The 23378-nt window shown below is 38.4% G+C and overlaps 1 protein-coding gene across 1 annotated transcript in view; it reads left to right on the plus strand.

Moving 5' to 3' along the window:
• The window catches only part of LOC104505840 (small conductance calcium-activated potassium channel protein 2), a 49956-nt gene extending 29639 nt beyond the window's left edge, over nt 1-20317 (plus strand). The window contains exons 3-6 of the mRNA XM_010146563.1: nt 10431-10541; nt 12939-13066; nt 17647-17716; nt 19603-20317. Coding sequence (XP_010144865.1) covers nt 10431-10541; nt 12939-13066; nt 17647-17716; nt 19603-19890 — 597 coding nt within the window. The 3' untranslated portion in view covers nt 19891-20317. The remainder of the gene's footprint in view (nt 1-10430; nt 10542-12938; nt 13067-17646; nt 17717-19602) is intronic.
• Nucleotides 20318-23378: the final 3061 nt, after the last annotated feature.

A 23378-nucleotide genomic window follows, 5' to 3' on the forward strand; every position in this document is an offset into this window, starting at 1 on the left:
GTGCACTTACTGTATGATGCAAAGCTGAAGGTGCAGAAGGTTCCTGCAGAGCCAGCTGCCAACAGTTGGAAGCAGACGTGCAGGACCGTAGGTCAAACCTATGTTGCTCCAGTAAAATGGATGAGTTGCAATTGTCCTGTCACAGGACGCACAGGGTGGTTGGCTATAGCTTGGATGAAGATTACTTTAAATGAAATAGCTGTTATTTCAAAGTGTCAGCCTAATGCTGAAAGCACAGGTTAAATGCTTCTGTTACGGAAATTAACTCCAAAGCAATCATTAAGCCTATGAGAGAACAAAATAAATTATGAAAATTTTCTTAAATTTACATCATACCAGTGGAAAAGATTAGATGATTCTTTTGGAAATTTTTTAAGTAGCATCTTTTAACTATAGGATTTGAACACTACTCATGTAGGTGAAGAATTCTTTGCAATGCAGTCATGCCTACAGTCTAGGATTAGGGATACTAGTTTTTAATAGTTCTAAGTCATGAATCAAAAATTAATAAGATCTGGTTTTAAAGCTTCTCATGCTGCAGCTTTTAATGTCCTTGTGTAAGTCTGCATTTAGTTCAAAAGAATCACAATTGCTTTCCTATGCATCGTGAAAACAGTGACAGGGATGAGGTGTTTCTGCCAAGAGAATGGGGACTCTTCATCTAAGGTTAAATTGTGGTGCTTGTGCATAGTCTTATCTCAGACTGAGCCTAGCCTGGCCTTATCAAGAAATACAGAGGAGTGTCTACAAGAGAAACATGGATGGCACCCAGAGTAGTATGGATTTTAACCATACAATTTTTACTGATAGCAAAATCTGAACTGTAATGTCTAGTAACTGTAAGTTAGATTGTAAGAAAAAGAACAAAGTAGATTCTAACTGCATAGTTAACACTGGCTGCAGATCTTCTGGGAAAAAGAAAAAGAGGGTAAACATCAGATCTGAGCAATGAAATACGAAAAAGAGTTTGTAGAACTTTCTATGGATAATGTACAAAAAGGTCATAGATTATTTTGCATAATAATCCCTAAAACATTGTGGGATTTTTTATGAAAACTTGTGTTTATGTTGCTTACTTCTTTAATGAGCTGCAGAAACATGTAATTGCTTATGAAACACAGAAATGTATTTTGGATTACACTCAAAGAGCTGAAAACATATAATTAAGACTGCTGCCCTGCTTTGTGGGTAGATAGGTATGGTTGAACTGATAGAAGCCACTCGATTTTCTGTAATAGCACCAAAATAATAATAGACTGTATTGCTCTGTAGATGTTTACATGGAACGTTTTGCACGTTGATGAAGCATCGATACTGATTTTTATGATTTCTAGTATCTGGTGGTAAAAGCAATGGGGTGAATTGTTTTGTGGATAAGAATAGCAGAGCAATTTCAGGAATCTAGAATACTGTCCAGTTTTTACTTCCCTGAGACTACATCTTAGGTCCATGTCTCAGATACATGGTAGAATTGAATTTGGTTGGTTCTGATAATTCAATAATAAATAAAAGTGACGTCAGGAATCAAACCAGATCGTTTTTATTCCTTCTAACACAGTACAACCTAGAGGGGACAATATGTCGAGGAGAAATGTAATACGGAAAAGACAGTTAATGATGTTTGAATTATTGGGGTTGAAGCTATTAAAAGTTTGGCTGCTCAGAAATTCCTTAGCTCACCAGATTGCCAAAATGGAAACTTTTCTGAGGAACAAAAATAGTTTTAGATTATTTTATGGCTGTAGCTTGTTGGGATGAAATTTTTGACGGAAGTAAAGAAAATTAAACGAGTTGAGAAGCTCCAGAGAGTGATGCCAGAAGTAGCAGTGGTTGAGGCAGTTATCTGAAATGTGAGAGGACAGCAGAGGCTCTACCTCCACTTGAGTAAATGAAATCTGGAAGGTATAACCCTGTTGTAGAATTAGAAAAATTAAGGAAAAAAAACCTCCCTCAGAAGGTCTTCAGTTTATATCAAGAGAGAATGGAAGTTTTTCAGGTGTCAGAGGACAGGGGAACTGTTTCCTGCTAAGCCCTATCTAGGAGTTACGGATACATTTCAGCAAGTTCAGAGACAATTACTGGCTCAAATGAACAGCAGTTGTCCCATGGTATCTTTGTTTACAGAGGGTATGACTGGAGCTGATCATTGTTACAGCAAAATTTTGGCTTTGTTTTGAAAAAATATGATTTAATCTGCAGTAACTTCAGATATAATACAGTAATTTTAATATACTTTAACATGTATTCTCATGAAACTTTGGTATTTATGACACAGGTGTTGGACAAGAAGATCATCGGTAGCTATCATCCTGAATTATTAAAGTAACGTTTCCCATCTGTGTAGCAGGCTGTTGAGCCTGCTCATTTAGTGAAATAAGATTTCACCTCCTTACTCAGCAAAAAGTTTTTTTGCACATCTGTAGAAACTATCTTGATCTCCAGGGTTTTTTTTTTAGCTGTTATAACCACTGAAGGCTTCCCAGGAGCCCAGACACCAGGGTGCATTCAATTCTTGGGCTTCTCTGTGTTAACACTACTGTCATTTGTAGGTTCCCCTGCAGAAAAGAGATTGTCTTCATTTTATAAATCATCATTTTCTGTGCTGTCCCAGAAGCCTTTCCAGTACCCATCACCAAGAAAAGTTTATTTCACCCCCTCCACCACTACCCGTTACTGTATCTGAGAGTATTTAATCAATATCATATTTGTATATGACATCTAATGCTCTTCATAGTTTTTATTTTTTCAACATTTCAAAAAAATCTTATGGACTAATTAGAAGTAAAGGGATCTGCTCATCTGCTGTTGTGTAGATTAGAAGTTTAAATGTTGCAATAAAAATCTAGCTGTGGCGCAGACAAACTCCACTAAAGACTATAGTAAGCCAGAAGAATATTTAATATATCAGAGTATAAATAATGCAGAACTATTTTAGGTCACCTTTTTGGCTGAGATGGCATAGCTGTTGTCCTATTACTCATCCTAGTTTGTTTCAGTGTTGCAAGGTTACACATCTCTCCCAGTAAACAATGACAAATGTAAAAACACATCTCTACAACACCATTTCCCTAGCCTATGTCTGTCTTGTGGGTGGATTCCTCCCTCAACTTTTGCATCGGTTGTTTTGAAGAGTTTTTTTTTTGACTTCAAGCAAGATTTTTTTGTATTTTTTTCCCCCCATCCCCTGGTGCTCCTGTAAGTCCACATTCTAGAGAGCCAAATGAACAGCGTACCTGTTTAAATTCTTACAGGATTTTCATTTTATGCAGAGCAGCAGGAGGAATGTTGTGCCTTTTCTGGTGCAGAGCTAAATTTCCCACCAGAACCCTATGTCTGCAAAGCGGACCTTCTCTCCCACTCAGTGGATCCTAAGGGAAATGAGCAAGAAATGTGGCAACTGCCTTCTTTCAGCTACAGGCAAGTATAGCAGGACATTTTTGTGACAACTACAGCGCTAAAAGACTGCACTTCACTTCCAGTCCAGTAAACGAGAGCTGCCAGGAGACTTTCAGCTGAGATACTGATACACACTGTTGCTTCCTTTCTCACCAATAGCACCTTCCAGGCATACATATGACCTCCAGGCAGCTGCAGAAATGGCTCAATTTACTGTTGTCTTGTAAATTTTGGAACCTTACCAAAAAAAGAACCAAGTGGAAATGCCAGAGGGAGTACAGGGTTTCTGTGCTGACCAAATTCTGCTTTCAGTGTGGCTTACCAGCCAATGCTAACCATTCTTTGCCTTAGATGACCCTTGAGTTGAAAAAAATGCAAGCACCTCTCTGATTTTCCCTAAAACTGGGCCTTTACCAGAATGTTAGATGTAAATGCTAGACTTTATTGCAGCCTGAACCCTGCACTTTTGCAGTCAGTGTGTATTGCACCAGAGTGAACCCTCAGTCTTAGCACTTGTGAACAGTAGGAAAGGCATGGGCTTGATCCAAACATCTAGCCTTACCCTCATCAGGTACTTAGAGCACCACTACCTTTTTCCCTTTAGCTGCCATGGCTATGTCTGCTGTGATTTACTATCATGCAAAATTCTCTTTGGTAACTTTAAGTTTTGATATGGTCATTCTCACAATAAAAGCTCAGGGTGGGCTGCATCAGTGAAGAGAGGGACAGAGGACTGTGAATAGACTGCTAAAGGCATCTCACTGGTATAGTATATAGTAAGTATATTGATATATAAACTTTGCAAACCACAGCAGGATTTGTAGGAATAAAATGGCATAGTCAGATCTAGTACACATCTATGATGTGTAGCATATAATTGGTTAATACAGATTTACCATCTTCGTTTATTGTTATTTATATTCCTGTAGCACTTCAGGACTCTGACACCTGATCCTGTTGATACCAGTACTGTACAAAGACAGTAGAAATATATAGTCCAAATTCCTGGACACTTTACCATCTCCATATGGGAGAGAGATTGGGGAACAAGGAGGCATTATGCAGGATCAAAACAAGGGATCTTGGCACAGCAGAATCTTAAGTACTGGTTTTGCTAGGCTTTGTAGTAAGTAATATCCTTAAAAAGAAGGGGAGGCATTTGAAAGAAAACTATATATTAGATTTATATGTGTTTCCATGGAGCTTTTCCTAAGTGAAGAGATGATGCAGGATTTTGTCTGAAAAGGCCTATTAGAGCTCAAATCCATGAGATGGAAGAGCCTGGAGTCACAAAATGTTGCAACTGAGGGTAAATGTTTTATGTGTGATGCCACAGAGAAGGGAATAGATAGACACAAAGCAGAATAGCATAAAAAAAATTATAGTCAAAATAACCACTGCAGCAATCTCTGACATAGCTAAGAAAGAGATAATTTGCTTGGTTACAGGAGAGGAAAGAAAGCTTGCAGTAATGCAGAAATAAGTACACACAGGGAAAGTTGCATTTTATGATGCCTGAGGATAAAGTTAAATATCACACCAAGTAATAGTTATTTTTTTCTGAAGCTTTCTTAAGCATTTTGTTCAGTTGCTAAATTTAAAATACAACTTAAAATACAATGAATTTCATCTTTCTTCTCTTGCTGTTTTCAAATAGCATGGGCTTGATGTCAAAAAGCCATTGCCTGTTGACATTTTTTTTCCCCTCAACTTAAGCCCATTCTTCCATTCATTTTTCTAAGCAACATCAGTCATCGTTTAGGCTTGTGTAACTGAGAAAATAATTATCTTACTAGTGTTTCACAAGTATATTTGTGAGTCAAATACCCACATACACTTCTTCCTATCAGGGAACCTCACTTTGGATTCTAGGCCTCAAAGAGGGTACTGAAGGAGGGCTTTCATGGACTATTGCTTACCAGCGTGAAGCATTCTAACTTAAGCCATCATCCTTTGTCCTGAACAGGAGCAACATGTTTAGAATTAAAGAAATAAAGAATGTCCTAAAGTTGTTTGCAGATAACACCAAGATATTTTCATACAGGACAGCAGATCATTGAACCCTAGAATCACAGAATGGTTTGGGTTGGAAGGGACCTTAAAGCCTATCTAGGTCCAGCCGCCCTGCCATGGGCAGGGACACCTTCCACTAGACCAGGTTGCTCCAAGCCTCATCCAGCCTGGCCTTGAACACTTCCAGGGATGGGGCATCCACAGCTTCCCTGGGCAACCTGTTCCAGTGCCTCACCACCCTCTCTGTGAAGAATCTTTTCCTGATATCCAATCTAAACCTCCCCACTTTCAACTTAAAACCTGCAACTCCTTCTCCTGTCACTACAGGCCCTTGTAAAAAGTCCCCCCCAGCTTCCTTGTAGCCGCTTCAGGTACTGGAAGGTGCTATAAGGTCTCCCCGGAGCCTTTTCTTCTCTGTGATAAACAGATTGACAGTCAAGGCGAATTCTCTCCAGTGTAAATGGCTGTAAGCTTCATGCTTCACGACTGTACTGCTCACAGGTTTTACACCACCATCAGAGATCTGAGGCCACTGTGGAGTCCAGTGTTTGTGGCTTTGCCAAACTGAAAGACTAAGGATGTGTCATATCTTTGTTTTCAGACTTCTTCCTTCTACTGAAGACTAATGCGCACCATTTCATACCAAGCAAGAAATACTGTGTATTCAGGATGCGGTTCATGTGCTTCATCTTCATCCTTGCAAACAGGAAATAGACACTGATCAGCTCATCAGCGGAGTCCCAGTCTTCTTGTTTTAGAGAAACCCATTTCTAAATCTGTGATCTTTAAGGGCTTCTCCTGGTTTAGTAGATAAATTCGTTCAGCCTGTACCTGCTTTCTGAAAAACAGAAAAATTCAGGTAGATCAGCTTTTAAAACTGGTGTTTGCTGACAAATCCTTGATCATAGAGTACTTGAGAGAAATCAGATTAATGGATGGCTAATTCTCTTATTACCTGTTTCCATTAAATGGAGCAAATGAACAATACAGTCAAACTTTAACTTTGGCTTGCCCAAGTTGTTTACACTGTATGTGTTAGAATAATTTCTGTCCAGATTTTTTAAGAGCTGTGTCTAGTGCTTCATTCATACGAAACTTTTCTATATTGATTATGAATTCTTCAGTTTTGAGAGCTGAATTGTTTGTTTTTCAAATTTGCCTGAAATCACTGAAAATCTGAATAGTTAGCATGAATTAATTAAAAGCTTTGGCCATTTTTTTCCTTTCTTGTGAAGTAGTCTTAAGTCAGACCTTTCAGTTCTGATGTACATAGTTAGGAAAATTTACTAACTAGCCCGAACTGATACTTCTTCATTCTTTGAAATTTGACACTTGCTTTTTCATCTTTTAATTTAACCACACCTTGAGGGGGCTGTTCAGTGGGGTGGCAGTTGATGGCTTTCAGATACATATATCTCTAGGTGAAGCAGTGGACTCATGAGGGAACATTATGAATATTCTTTCATTCTCTTTATCCTCAGATTTTGACATAGTGGAAGTCCTAAGTGCCCTTAAAATCAGCCTGCTTACAAAGCCAAAATACACTCCAATAACTCTGTAATGCAAGAGGCAGACAGGGTTCTGACTGAGGAGTTCAAATTCCAAATGGAATTAATTACTGTCCTGAGACTTGCAAATATATATACATTCTTGCCTTTTTTATTTCCTTTGTATGATATACAATTCCCTTGAAAGTCAAGCAAGAGCTTGAAGCAGTGATTTAGTTTATTATTTACTTCAAAACAGGATGAAAAGAATGATGTTGGGAATCATAAAATGCAGTAATCAAATATATGACGTTTTAGAGTTTTGTTCTCAAAAGAGCCCTTCTTGCAGTTGAGGTAATTATCGTGGTGCTTTTACTTAGCCTAAGTAATTTTAATAAGAAAGTAGCTGCTGCATTATGTATTATTGATCTAAGGAAAAAAACCTGAGCATATGAGCATGAATTCATTGAATTCATGTTACTGATTTTCATATGAATGAGGTTATTCAAAAAACATGGCAAATACGATGCTTATGATGTTACCATTTAAAAGTAACTGTACTACCTCTATTTAATTTCTGCAATTTGGAATAAATCTCACTTTATTAGTACTTTTAAGGATGCTGAGTTCTTTAGGGAAGCCATGTAGTAGTGCAGAGCACTGTAACATAAAGTATTAATTAGCATCATGTACTTTAACTGGAATTTCAGCCTTATTTCTCTAAGCTGTTAGTTGTTTAAAGAATGAGCAAAATTTGTTTTTCTTGGAGGAACTGTGAAATGTAAACATGCAGATAGTATAATATTTCTACCTTTTGCAGAAGCGCTAAAAGAGCTTATTCTCATATCCTCAGATCCTGTCATATCCCGTAAAACCAAGAGGGGTAACCCCTTCAAGGCCAGGCTGAACTGGATATCAGGAAGAAATTTTTCATGGAGAGGGTGGTGAGGCACTGGAACAGGTTGCCCAGAGAAGCTGTGGATGCCCCATCCCTGGAAGTGTTCAAGGCCAGGCTGGATGAGGCTTTCAGCAACCTGGTCTAGTGGAAGGTGTCCCTGCCCATGGCAGGGGGGTTGGGACTGGATGATCTTTAAGGTCTCTTCCAACCCAAACCATGCTGTGAATTTATGAATCTAGAATACCTTGCTGTGGCCGTACGCTGTTCTGATGATAAGGAAGATAGCAGTGCATACATGCCATAGACGTGGTTGTGAGCTTGCTGGTGACAGTATTCTGCTGCTGCAAGCAGTGTCTTTCACATGAAATGTAAAGCTGCTGTTTGTAATGGCATTTGGCCTTCATAACTGCTGAAGCTGCTGTTCATAACGGCGTTTGGCCTTCATAACTGCTGTAGCACTCTGAACAAGCATGAGAAATTTCAGCTCAAACCAAATTCTTTTTGTCTGTCACCATTCCTCTAGCCTTTTTCGAGGGGGCTGGGAAGGTTGATCTAATATTTCTCTCTCCTGGTAACTTGGCGTAAATAGCTGGTTTGTGCCACTTCTCCGGTGGCGTCTCTATTGATGATCTCGTTCCGTTTATTCTGGCTGTAAGCAGGCAGAACTGAAGTTGTGTCATTAAATCAGCATCTGGACCTGGCTATCCTGACATGCTGGGCAAAAAGATCTCTGCTTTTCTCTTCCTGTACTTGCTGTTTAAACATATTTATTTATTTGCCCACAGAGAGGTCTTCTGCGTATTAGCACTTCCCTCCTGCCCTCCATCACAGGAAGGAGACCCAGGGAGAGCTGTCTGTTTCCTGGGGGGGTAGGGCCTATGGCAGAGCATCTCCTGCCTAGTCCTGTCCTCAGGAGGCTCGGTGCATTTCTGATGTGTTCCCCCTTAAGCTGTATTGGCTGTCTTCCTCCTTTTCAACTCTTAGTGGGATCTGGAAAAGCAAAGGAACTTACATCCCTGTTTTGAGTCATCTGATGGAGAGAGCAGGACTTCAAGTGAATTTCTATGAACTAGTTGGCACACGGTTGGGGAGCAGAAGGAGGAGTAGAGGTAGAAAGCTTAATATTGAGGGCAGGAGAAAAGGAGGAAATGCAGCAAAATTACAAGGGACTCATTCCAAGGAATGTTGAGACCTGTTGGAGATAGAAGCTTTGATAGGTGAGAACTAATTGCAGAGAATTATGTGTTTGTGAGACAGCAGATGGAGTTGTGGGAACAATCTGTCAGGGGAATGGAGGGTTAATTGGGGACTTTCACAAAATTCATGGGGTTCCTCTGTAAATAAGCAGAGAGAGCATATTCTTTTTTTTTTTTTTTTTTTTTTGAGGACACTATGTGAATAAGGGTTTCCAGAAAGTTAATTTATTTTGCAGTCTCTATTAATGGAATTTGTATTTTGGAAGCTGGGTTCGGAAATTTCTTCTGGATTTTCTTGAGGCTAAGCAGTTATAGAGGTGGAGAATGGAGAGGGAGTAAATTAATGGGAGAAATACAGAAGGAGTGGAAGAAAGCTCTGCGAATGAAGATGTGGTAAGCTTCAGTGTGCAGCAAGATACTGCTTTGTACTGGAGGGTAACTGACACAAGTGTAGTAACAACAAGATTGCGGTGAACCTGCAGGTTATGCACAGCCTTGCATATTTAATGTGATTTATGTACTGTTTTAAAAAGAATCTGTAAAGATTTGTTTAAAAAAAAGAAGGGTAAGGCAGTAGAAGTTATTAATAGTGTAAAGTAAATGATACCTCTGCACGTGTATAATAGATGCTGCTTCTAATTACCTGGCTCCAGTCCCCTTGCCTTTCCTTCCCCCTAAAATAACATATAAATTTGTAATGATGATAAAGGCACTGTCGTTTCAAAGGGACAGGAACCTGCTGGCTTTGGCCAGTTGTGAACATGTATGTCTGTGTATATACATGCATATGCGTACATACACACAGCACAGATTAGAAAATCGATACGTTCTCCATCCAAGTTTTGAAGAAATGGTCTTGTGTTTTTATGCTATTTATAAGATAAGCAGAAATACTATAGGAAAAGGTTGTTGAAGGAATTAGAGAACAACAGGGAAGTGTACTAAAGTGATTAAATGCTAAATTTGTGATTATTTTTGGGCCCTACAGAAAATCCTAAGAAACTTTTTTTTTTGTATGCTAAATACTAATCTAATCTTATTTCCTTTTTAGCAATAGATGTAAACTTAAGACAGACATTAAGAACAGGATATCCTGCATTTATTTACTAATATTCTGGGTTTTAAAAGTTGTTTTGATCACCCCCTGTGTTTATGCACTAGAAATGGGATGTGTTCAAATTTTCAATCCCTGCGGGAAAAAAGCAGAACTTTTAAATGGTGCTGCTCACTAATTATTTTAATACCTTGACAGTTTACCAGCCTGTAATTACTGACTTTTTCTATTACTCTGAACTGAAATAGCTGTAGCGTGTTCACTGTATTTACCAGGGATGAATCACCTGATGCCTGCCATGCTTCTACAGCAAAGGAGAGACTTCCACTAAAAAACTCTGCAGAATGCAGTGGTAACATCTTGGGGGTTTGTTTTATTGTTTTCAGGGTGCTGGGTGCACTGCACTGGTGGTAGCTGTGGTGGCAAGGAAGTTAGAACTTACCAAAGCTGAAAAACATGTGCATAATTTCATGATGGACACCCAGCTAACTAAAAGAGTAAGTCACACTTTATATTCACAACTGAAAAGGAAATGTGTGTTAATTTATTTCTGCATTTGTTTCAAACAGTGTCCTGCTCCATTCTCCTACTGAAATTTTTTATGAGTGTGATTTTGCAAGGGGGAGGAATTGAATGCCTTGAGCTTTTCTCTGAGTTGAGGACAACTGCAAGTTCTTAGCAGATTTTGAGGATTTCGATATTATTCTATAGAGGGTCCTAGCAGCAGGAAGATAATTCCTATAAACAACAGTTAAATGTTGTGAAACTGAAGACTACTGTATTAAACTGAAGAATTTTCATGCAGCATATGAGAAAACATAATTTTTTTGTAGCTAAAACTGGTGAAATGACTGATATATACAGGAATTTCATGCTATGAAGGGCATTCTTAAGAAAAAGACATACTCATAGTTTGCCAGTGACAGTCTTTGCCGTTGCTTTGTGTACTCAACATGAGGTTCACTTAGCAGCACACAGTACTGAAGTGCCTTGAAAGATGTTTGTAGATAATATCTTCAGAAGAGATTATTAAAAAAAACTAAACCACTAGAAATCATTAGACTTTATTTAAAAATATTTCAAACTTTTCCTTATGAAATTTAATTTAACTTAGAATAACATCTTGGAAAATGAAAGATGCAGCAAACAAGGCAATGGAAATCCGTCATTGAAATAAAAAAGGTCAGTGTTGAGGGAACAAGAAAATGAGCAGGAGCTACACAGTCCTCTCAACTTGTTTAATGTTCGTTATTAAGAAGAGCCAATACAGAGCGGAAGGTCCTTACACTCACATCAGGAACGCAGCAGAGTTTGTCCTTATGGATGGGTGGAGAGGGATGCTGATGCCTGAGCTGAAACTCACGCGCTGCGTTACCAGGACACGTCAGCACACCGCTCTGGTTGGGCTCGGTCCCTCGTGTTTGTGCTGGTCACCACCAGCAGCCTGTGTCTCCCTAGGCAGTCATGAAGAAAGACCAAGGAGGTGTGGGAAGGCAGTTCTGATGTAGGTGTAAAGGGTGTCTGACTTGAGGTGTCGATCTGAGCTTGTTGGTTTACACTCCTCTTATAGGGAGTTAAGGTCATGTTGATATTAGGCCACAGGCAACAGTTTGCCCTTTCCTGACACAGGCACTTTTCTAGTGTAATCTGACATCTGAGCTCAAAATATCTTTCAGGAGGGAAAAAGGTTTTTGTGAAGATTGGCCAGATTTCGAGTCTGGTGTTCATTTGTGTCTTTTAGAGTTCATTTTATTCAGCTATTCTTCATATAAATGTAAATATCAGCCTAATACTGTATCCAGGTGGTGATTTGGTAGCTTCCAAGTCATGAAACTCAAAGCACATGAAAAGCCAACCCAGCAAACAAATCTGAGATGCACATCAGGTCACAGGTCGGTTAGGCGGGTGCTGGAGAGGTTTCCTCGCAGCCTGAAGATAGCCATACCTTGTGGAAAGGCAAAGACTAGACAGAGGTTGTGAGGAGGTTGCTAAAATCTTTCTGTGCTTCCACTGAAGTCAGGACCAAGGCTCTCCAACACTTCTACAGGCAGAAGATGGGGACCTCTTGCTGGGAAGAACTGCTCTGTGACATTCCTGCAGTGCCTTTACCTAGACATTGACTAATCTCTGACACTGCAGTGATTAGCATCATGAGAAGTTGGAGGGAGAGAAAATGAATAAGGATGGTTTTCCTTTGCAAGTGACCTAGACATTCTGTGATTAACTGACATCGCACTGAAATTCTTTGTTTTTTTTCAAGCAGTCTTGAAAATTTTGGAGGGCTAAGAAGGAACTGTAGGAACTCTTTCCTACCTTTAACATCTTATAGAAAGCCTCATTTAAAAAAAAAAAAAAAAGTACCTTTGAAGTAGAACATGCGCCACAGTAATTGACAAGATATCCTCCTTTGGAGAATACTGAAAAAGAAACCGGAATAGACAAACAAACAAAAGTATGTTCAAGCAGCTCTGGAAGTTTAGGAGACTGTTAAATTGCTAAGAGAATTAAGAGGTACTAGCCATGGAACAAGAAAGAGAGAAATTTTATCATCCTATTAAATACATTTAGTTAAATACCATACAGAAAATGCATTAGTATTTCCTCACTCTAATTTTTATTGCCATAAACACCAAACAGTATTAACTCTTTAGATAGAGACAAATGATGCCGTGATGGCAAGAGAGTTGGTCCCAATGTCATGTTTATAAGTGGTACAGAAATTGCTCAGCTCACCCTTGGTCCCGTTATTGCTTTCTGCCCTCAGTGCTGCAGCTTCTTGATGTGCTTACTTCCCACAGTTAGGCAGGGTCTTAAGTGCTTTAGAAAGAGATTATGCCGGAAAACATGACCTAGTGCTACTTTCGTCAGCTCGGTGTTTCTCTTTTGTTGAACAGGTGAAAAATGCAGCGGCCAATGTACTCAGGGAAACATGGTTAATTTATAAAAACACAAAGCTGGTTAAAAAGATAGACCATGCGAAAGTAAGGAAACATCAACGCAAATTCTTGCAAGCTATTCATCAGTAAGTACTGTTTTGCTTTGGTTTTCCTCTCCATGTGTTCCCCTCCTCGTTTCCCTCTCCCTCATAGTCACCCTCTGTCCCTGTGTCCCATCCTGCCCCCTCCCTTCTCTCCCTTTCCCCTTTCTTTCCCACTTCATTGGTCTTGAGGTTGACTTTATTCTAGGGTAAGACAAAGATAAGGTTTTCCTGTATTACCTGTTTACAAAAAAATAGAAAAGCATTCTTGCTGTGTATGTCTAATAGGGGGTAAATCAAACTTGTTTATACCATTTTACAAGTTTCCCAGGCTTCTTGACATTTTTTGTCTTTTGCCACTGAGACTATCCTTTGATGTTACTTATTTCCTTACAGGTAGTAAGATACAAGCTACAATAGAAGAAAATGAAATAGGTTTAATTTGTAGTAGATGTTTGAGTAATTTAAAATCAGAAAGGCATGATAGAAGAAAGCCTATCAGTATGTAGTGTTTAATGAAAAGAATGTGCATCAAGTGCCATTTCACAGCCCAGCGGCAATTAGTTGCCTTTCTCCACCATATATTCTCAGTGCATAAAATCAAATGTTAGTATGTCAGCTATGACCCCTGACATCCATTCTAGAAAATGGAAATATGTGCCAACAGTCATTGTGTGACCTTTGAGCACCTCTGGCATGATTCATATGAGTTCCTCCCCTCTACTGAAATCTTAAGGGGTTGAAAACAAGCCTGAGAACTGTAACCAGTAGTAGGATTAAGCTGAATTATGGTATCGTCAGACTATAGTATTTATCTAAAATTTGTAATTCATATTTATCATAAAGCACATCAAAACCAGCAGAACTGGACTGTCATTCAATTAGACATCCTTGGTCTATGTGGGAGAAAAAAAAATACTTTTGTCCCCAGAAACCACATTCTTGAGGAATGGTCAGAACCCATACCACTATTTGCTCTGTTAGTGTCCCCCTCCAGCCTGAGGCAGTTATTTGTACAGCCTGTGAAATTAGTTTCCATGCCATACCGGGGAGATGTAGATAAATTAAGTATATTGAATTCTGAACTGATGTTGTGATAATTTCTGAGTGTGGCTCCTTTGAGCCAACCTGTGAGGAGATCCGAGGGAAGCATCCATCATTAAAAGAACACCTGTGTGTCATCCTTCAGGAAAGACAGGAAGGAAAGGCCATTTCCTATTAGTAGATTCTGGTAAATAACAGTCGGTATTTCTCTGCTTCATAGCAGTGTTTTAAAGCGATGGGTAGCTAAGCTTATGGTGTGAAGTATTCTATAAACCTTAATTATTATATTTAGCAAACTTCCAGGATTAAAAGTTACTGTGCTATAGCAGAAATACTTGAAGGAATAAAAAGACAACAAAAGTCAAGCCATTTTTAGGCAGATACAAAGTGTATTTTCCCAGTTTGGTCAGCCTGTTTAGCTTAAAGGATTGGGAGGCAGAAAGGAGTGGCAGAGGTTCTGGGATAGAGGATCTCATTCCCTGTGCATCACTGGCTGGACTTGAATCCTTGATTGCAAAGGTTATTCCTTAACATTTTAACTTTGCTATTTATTGTGTGTGTGTGTGTTTCTGTGTGTGTGTGTGTCTGTCTGTGAGTGCACACACAAGTTCAGAGAAAAATTTAAAAAGTACAGCAGGCTCGATCTGCAGCTTTATATGTCGTTTAAGCCCAGAAGAGCTTCACAAGATGTAAAGTGTTGTTCTGCACCTGCCTTAAAAGTTCATTAATCAGGTGGGGTGAAGAAGGTGGCAGCAGTAACTTTTTCCTATCTGTGCCAGCCAGACTTTGAACAGCTATGTTAATAATGCATTTCCCTCTGTCGTTTAGCACTTTGCATTCCTTTCCCTAAATTTTGTATTTAAGGACAAAAAAAAAAAAAAAAGGTAATTTTCTCAATATGCCATGGATGAAAACATTGGTCTAGCAGTTTGCTTTCTTCCAGCTGTAGCAGAGTAGATGAGTGAGAATTATTTTTAATCCATTTGCATCTTGGAACTTTTCTCAAGTGACTCATGGTAGTATATAGCTCCTTTCCATCTTTCTGCATTCTTAGGTTTTTATTGGTCCCCCTCCTTCACCTTTCCAACCATTTCCAGCTACAGAAATAAAAGGAATGAGATTTTCAGGGCCACTTTTGTACAAGAAACCAGAGCAGATCATGATAAAAGCCTCAAATTCACGGTCACAGCTCTAAAACTGCCTTCAGCTGCTCTGGGTCTTTCTTGCACGCTAAATAAAATGGTGAAATCATCACTCGAAATGATACTATTAAAAGGCATTTTATATATTGTATGAATAAGAAAATCTACAGATGACAGTTAATGGGAAGGTTTGAAGCTATTGCAGGTTCCTTCATCATGCATGCACGTGAGTTAGACTCCACCGCAGGCAGTTACTGATTGACAGAAGTAGCAACTGCCTGCGACTTCCCACCTGCTGAATCGAGCCCACTGTGCTCATTTGGTTGTTTCAGTATATTTTACAGTTTGTTTTCTTTTGTTTTGTCTTTTTATTTCAACAAAATGAAAATAGAGCTCGGAAGTAAGTTGTATAAGCTGTTCCTTTCTAAATTTGCAGAATTTACCACTGTCTGCATGCAAAAAATAGAGTCTTTATTTGTGAACTTCAGTGGTCTGATTGCTGCCATGGAAACGCGATCCAGAATCATGATCTTTTGCTGTGATAAGTGAAGTTCATAAAATCAAGATGTTTCATATTTTCTCTTAATGAATTTAGGAACGAAAGTCTGACAGCTTTCTTTAAATCCGGCTGCTGCAGCTAAAAACTTGCCATCACCAAGAGATTACTTTAGTCCGTTGTAGGTATTGGGTTGGTTATCATGAGGAATTATCATGTTGGTGTCAGCTAGGACTTGCATTGCTACAGTAACAATGGTTTTCTTGGAATTTTAAAATTAAAATACTAACTGGCAAACTGATGAGTCAGTGAATGTTAAGAAAAGCAGAAAACACATGTTCTGCAAATTAACTGAGAAATGCTCACCAAAACACTAGGGTTTTCATTCTCCAGTCAAGTCTTTACATGCTTACCTTGGGGTAATTACTGTGTTCTGAGACTGTAATGCTGTAACTCCATACTTGGGAGACTCCTCCATATTTTTCACTTTAGAATAGCTCCAGCTTATAGCAGGCAACATTCCAACAGTCTGCATTTATGCTGTGCTCTGAAGGAAGCCTCCAAGGGAAGAATGGTATATGGTGTGCCAGTAACAGGACACTGGAATGTCAGTTTTATGTGAATAATTGATTTCTACCTTAACAGAGTTATTTCCAGATGTTCTAAAAAATATTTCGCTCTTTATGACTTACTTCTCATGGTGATGAGCCTAGATATGAACGGAAATGCTTGGTAACTAAAGAGCTGAACAGAAATGTCCCGATTTTGGAATATCTCCAAGAAAGCTTTCTTTAAACTAGCTTTTTCTAAGTAACACCATCCCTGAGCAACAGGCAGAGTATGCATTGACAACCCACCTGGCACAGATTGCTGCCAAACTTATTTTGATTTGACAGCTAACCAAATGGTTAGCTTGGTTGGCCCTTGACGTACTAATAGACTGCACGGTATCTTATCACACATTGTTTATAAATTGACACGTTGTTTTTGAAAAAATGTATTTCCTGCTTAGAACAGCCACCAGAACAATAATTGAAAGTCCAAGTATTTCTCTGTTGGGAAATGTTGAAAAAATTACTTGCCCTTAAGGAAGAAATTGCTCTTTTGTGCAAATAGCATCTACAGACCACTCCTCTAGTAGTTAATCTGAAGAATATGGGCTTAGTTTCAGGGAACACATAAGTAAAGTCGTATATAATTTTCAGGAAATGTGCATAACTAATAATAGTGCAGATAGGTAGTCATCAAAGAGAAAAATACAGCCTTGCTGCTTCTTTCATAGGTTTTCAGTACTGTAGTCTAAATAGTGAATTGAAAAGGAGTGTCTGATATAGTGTAAAACATAATCGTATTTAGAGTCACAGATTATGTAAGGAAATCGAATATATTGGCAAGTATGTTGGTTATTTAGCTGCTGGTCAGATGCAAGTTCTGTTTAAAGTAACGAGAAACTCACTTATCACTGTATTTCCATCAGGTTCAAACACCTGCTAACCCAATCCATTTCCGACAGAACAGGGCTAATACCTGTATCTAGTCATGTAGGCATGGGAAGATGCTTGATTGACACAACATTAATGACAGAAAACAGTTGTTCTATGTTTCTTCCTATATCTACTTGTCATGATACTGAGGCTTTGAGGAATGTTTTGGCTTTCCTTCATATAGTCTGGATAAACTGTTATCTCCCTTTTTGAATTCAACTTCAGCCATGGCAAATGGTATTCTCAAGGACATCACATTTCCTTGCTCTTTCCTTTTTTGCGGTGTTGAAGAAGCATGCTTCTCATTGTAGCAGGCACATGACCAATTCTGACTTTACACAAAGTACTCAAGGCATCGTCCATGCAGTTATTTGCTCTTGTAAGTTTTGTGCATGCTTTTTATAAATCCTAATATGACCACATACACAAAAAGATCTGACTTAAAATTCCACTTTTTAGATTAAGAAGTGTAAAAATGGAACAAAGGAAATTGAATGATCAAGCAAATACTTTGGTGGACCTGGCAAAGGTTAGTAGGCAATTACTATTGTTTTAACATTCATCCTTTTAAAATGAAGAGTTTGTAAATGAAGATGTTATGGAGTATACACGCAGATATTGTTAACAAATTTGTTATTCGTAGAAAATGAAAATATTTGTGTGTTTTGTAGTAACACCTGCTGAATGAAACGTATTGTTTTTGACTCTCACCAAAGTTTGAATGCACCATTATTATTATTTTTTTTTTTTTTTGTACATTTGAAAAAGATTTCACAATTGAGAGGCTGATCCTGAGAGCTCCTGAAGTGACTGCAGTGGTCATGGTAAATGCTGAACTGTGAGTGAGCTGTAGTAGTGTAGTGCTGCAGGGTGAAGACATTTCCCATCCGGTGATAGTGACTGTGCCGTCAGGGACCGTAGTGCATAGGCTGTCACACAGACTGGAATTAGACTTTCTGTTATCTTCTGCAGCAGTGACTTTGAACAAGTAAATTTGGGTCTGCATTTAAGATTTTGTATTGAATAATAGCTCCCCACTTTGCCAATATATCATAAGACTTTATTAATTTTTTTTAAAGCCATTTGATATGAAGTAAAAAGGCTATTCAGTTGCAAAATGCTTGTCTATTGTTGCTGGGATTTTTCATTAATATAAAACAATAATTTGAGAGTTAGCGGGCTGAGCTGTCAGCATTCCAGGTTTCACATTAGACCTCAGTATTTAACAGCTGCTTTGGTCTTAATTTAAGGCTGTATTAGATGCATTAATGGGCTTTTCCTAAGATTTTCTTGTACACCTCTTCATGTATGTCTAAACCCTCCTCGAGTGCATCAAAATGAAGATTAGATTCTTCAATGTTCACTCGCCTTTTGGTTTAAAAAACCACCTGACAACTCCAGTTGCTGAAAATACATTTCAGTCTAATGCTTCTGGCAACTGATAAGGACTTTTGAGATACTATTTAATGTACAGTACTTTGCTTTCAAGAGTTATGCTAGCATCTTGAAACAAGGGGCAGAGAAATGGGTTATCAACAGTCTTCTGATACTGAGGTGCTTTATACTTCAGGCAGTCAGTCATTCAATTAATTTTCATTCCCTTTGGATGGTTTATAAACTTCAACCAGACTGTCTACTGAATTACATCCAGTTTTGACTCTTGTTTAGGTCTAATCTGAAGTCTCAGTCTATCAGAGGGAGAAATTCAGTCATTATTTTTAACCAGTTCCAAGCTTCTATAAAATAAAACATTTCAAACTACATTTTTGCTGACCACTATGGCATTTTAAAGTACACGTTATACACTTGCTGTAACCAAACACTGTTTTGTAGAGGGCAGATAGATTGGGGAATGAAGAAGTAGAGAGGAATAGAATTGAATTTTTACTCCTTGCAGTACATTTCATTAAAAAACAGTCCACCAAACTACTCTTACGGCAGCCAGATCAAGAAAAAATGATCAGTTTAAGGAGAAAGCATATGAACATTTATGTTCTGCATGGAAGAATGAGTGCATTTAAAACTAGAGGAAATAGAGAAGAATCCAGGATGGATCACGGCTTTGGAGCCTTCAGTGTCCTGATGACTTACACAGCTGACTGTTCACAAAGCTTAGCGTGGTGCATTTCTGAGCACCTGAGGTTCAAATAAAGAGTTCTGGTCTTCTGTCTAATTCATTTAGACCTTGACCTGTAAAGTGCTACTCAAAATATGTTACGTTTCTGCTCAACAGATTTAGTAGAAAATTTATTCTGAATCTACATGGAAAATTATTTTACAAGACTAGATGTTGTTATAGTATTCATATCCTTTTGTGAAGTGCAACAACACTTACAAACCCTTGTAGACTTGTGCTGCTTGTTACACTATTTGTAAGGTCTCACTAAACCTTTGTTTGCGTCCTTCTACTTTCAGACTCAAAACATCATGTATGACATGATTTCTGACTTAAATGAAAGAAGTGAGGATTTTGAGAAGAGAATTGTTACTCTGGAAACTAAACTGGAGACGTTAATTGGTAGCATTCAAGCTCTACCTGGACTCATTAGCCAGACAATCAGCCAGCAACAGAGGGATTTCCTCGAGGCTCAGATACAAAATTATGATAAGCATGTTGCCTACAGTGCTGAACGATCACGATCTTTGTCAAGAAGAAGGAGATCATCCTCCACAGCGCCACCAACTTCATCAGAGAGTAGCTAGAAGAGAATAAGTTAACCACAAAATAAAGACTTTTTGCCATCATATGGTCAATATTTTAGCTTTTATTGTAAAGCCCTATGGTTCTAACCAGTGTTATCTGGGTTCTGATGTCAGAATCCTGAAACCTGAACACGTTTTAGGCCAAAATGAGTGAAAACTCTTCTTTTCCCCCCCCCCACTCCTCTCAGATGCACAGTGAATGCACCTATTATTGCTATACTAGATTGTTCCTCCTGTTATTTCACTAACTTTTTATTCATGCACTTCAAACAAACTTTACTACTACAGTATATAACATAATAAAAAGGTTAATTTCTGCACATAGTTGCTTGGTTAGTTGGACTTAACCACTAAAAAAAGCTCATAATCATAAGGCCTAATTATAAACTTATAAGAAACAAAATTGAAGCTTTATAATTATTTCTCAGTATGAAAACTAATTCTCTAACCTTTGCTTGCAGTGGAGGGGGAAAAGAATCCATATTCATCTAACAGTGTGCTGTATATGTATAGTCATTTTAAAAGGTCACTGACAGCTTCGATTTCTGAAGTGATTAATTAAAAATATAGTTTATCCTAGAAAACAAGTTACGAAGTACGCTATGGGTTTTTTAAATCTTCTTAGGGCTTTTGTTTAACATGCGTTTGTACACACACACATAGATAATATATATACATGTTTACTTATGTATATACAATTATTTATGCAATGCCCATGGCGAAGATCTTTTAAACTGACTATTTGTAAAGCTACTGGCATGCAAAATGCACAGGTGAAGTCCTGTTCATTTATTCAGAGTCTCATAATTATGCCAAGTAAGTGTGTCCAGACAGAAGCATTTCTTTCAAGCTGGAACTCTCCCATTTTTGAAGTGTTAGGTTGCTACTTGCTCCGCTCCCTTTTTTTTTGTGTTAATGTTTCTGGAGTGAATGACTGACAGAGAGAGTTATGGTTTACACACTGTGTGATGGCAGCACAGGTTCTGCCTGCGTTACATTTGGGCCGTGCCCGTGGCTTCTGCTAGGTTGTCAAGCTTAGCAAGACGCTTTTAGGAACATTTCCAAAAACTATTATAAAAAATGCCTGCTGCGGATTCGAGTTACAGCAGTGGGGTATCTGTGGTACTAGACTCATGAACAAATAATAGAATCTCCTGCTTTCCTTTAAAAAACCTCACAAAGCATCATGTACATGTTTATGAAAGGCTGACTTCCCTCCTTGGTTTATATTCCAAATCCTTTTGTTCATATTCCAAAGTAGCAAAACTAGGTAAGCTTCAATACTCAGCACCTGCAACTTGCATTCACAGTTCCTAACTCTAAACAGGAAACTATTTGAATTTAGGAAATGTTTTGTAGTACTTGCTATTTATGAAAGATACTGGTCTCACCATCCCACCCCCTCCCCCGTGAAGTGACAGACGAGGGTGACGTTATAGCTACGTATAACAAGTAGGCATGTTTCTGGGGAGTGCTACGTCCACTAACAGACGTGAGTTCTGGTCAGTAGCAGCAGGAAGGGAAGATAGTAATGCAGGATGTCAGGGCAGAGCCGTGCCTTACGAGACAGAAGAGATGTTCTCCCCAGCACCCGAAACTCCCCAAACAAAATACATGGTGAGAAAGAAAAAAAAAAAAAAAAAAAAGAGAGCAGACATTTTAGACCTATTTAAAATAAAGTGTTTGCTTTTTTTGGGGATACAAAATATATAACTGATGAATAGTTACATCCAGAGGCATTGCTTGTTTATGGAAAAGAGTTTCTCCAACTTTATGTCCTTGAAAAAGATGGTGACTTTGCAGTGTTTTCCTCCTAGATGAGCAGGACAGTTGCAAGCCCTTGGAGTGCCTTGTTTACAGACTGTGGTATTTTGTGACTGGAAAGAATAAGTGGTATGCACAGTATTTGCAGCTCTGCTTTTGTTTTTATGAAGTCATTTCCAAAGGAAAAGATGGATATTATGGTGTTAATACTGTGCTAGCCCAATCCTAAAATAGATGAGATTTTGAGTGGTCATGAGGCCACTCAATCCTGCTTTACACTGCTGGCAGGATTAGAAGTAGTGATTAATAACATTGGGATTTAATAGTCAAGTTTCAGAATACTTTTTTTGAAAACATTTGTTTGTCCCTTCTCCCATTTCTTTCTGTTTAATTTAAAATATTTTTTCCCATCATTCAATGTGAAATAGGCTTTCTGTAGGTTGAATATATTCCTTTTTGTCCTGTGAGTTTGAACTAGATCTTTCATTGTTTATGACATCTTTTCTGTATTTGTAAGACCTGTTTTCTCCTCTGGATTGTACAACTGGGTTTTTAAAGAACTGTAGCTCCATATGGAAGATTCTGGCTAACCTGTCAGAATTAAGTTTGGATTAAGATCTAGCTATAAGTATTGAGTTGATCTATTCTGATGTGAAGGAGCAACTGTGATCTTTGACCTCTCATTTCTTTTACACAGTGGGACTCAGAAGCCTGAACCCTGAAAGGTACTTGCAGCAGCTTTTTGCAAGCAGGTCTCTAAGATGTACCGGGACTGTCCTCATCAGAAGGATTGTGTAACAATCTGAGAACTTCTTTTGGGTTCCTTTCTTTGTCTTTAAAGCAATCAGCAAATGACGACACTATGGAATACTCCACTACAAATATCTGCATTTTTGGTAATGATGACTATTTTCTTCTAATGCCTGGTTTTGAAAAGCACTTAAGTGCCACATGGGGATATAGTCCATTAAAAGACATATAAAAGCTTATGTTCAAGAGAGCACATAGTCGTATGGGTTTTACTTTCCTTCTCCTTATAAAGAAAACTCCTAATCTTTCCTTTTGTGAGTTTTGTAGTAGCACAAATTCCATTACCGATTTATTTCCAAAACTTAAGTTCCTTCACAGTGTTCAGTGTATGAGCTCACCAAAAGGAAAAACGTAGCATTCTGAAAGATCTCTGAAACTGCTTGTGTTGTTCAATGTAGACGTTACTTTGAAAGATTTACAAATTACAAGGAATCTTTCAGAAAGCTTTTGACATATTTACCAACTTACAGTTGAAAAGATTCATGCACCTCATAGCTATTCAACTTCTCCTTTTTACTGCATTCCAGACACTTATTCCATTTATCAGTTACTCTGGAGTCTTGTTGCTAATCCCTAAATTTTTAATGACACTTAGTGAAGATATCTTGCCTCTGAGGACTGAAATGCAAGATCACAAATAGGCCTATTCACCATAATTAAACCTAAGTACGTTGATTTAAATAGTATTTTTTTAGTGACATTAAAGTTTTTGCGGGATCAGAATAACACATTCACAGATATTACACTTATAAATATGCTGACTAGATGGATATGGTGGCCTTCTACGATGGGGTCATGACGTTGGTGGATAAAGGACAGGCAGCTGATGTCATCTGCCTGGACTTGTGCAAAGCCTTCAACACCATCCTGCATGACAGCCTTGTCTCATTGGAGAGACATGGACTTGACGGATG

The sequence above is a fragment of the Eurypyga helias genome, unplaced genomic scaffold, assembly GCF_000690775.1.
Source record: "Eurypyga helias isolate BGI_N326 unplaced genomic scaffold, ASM69077v1 scaffold43262, whole genome shotgun sequence".
NCBI classification, from domain to species: domain Eukaryota; kingdom Metazoa; phylum Chordata; class Aves; order Eurypygiformes; family Eurypygidae; genus Eurypyga; species Eurypyga helias.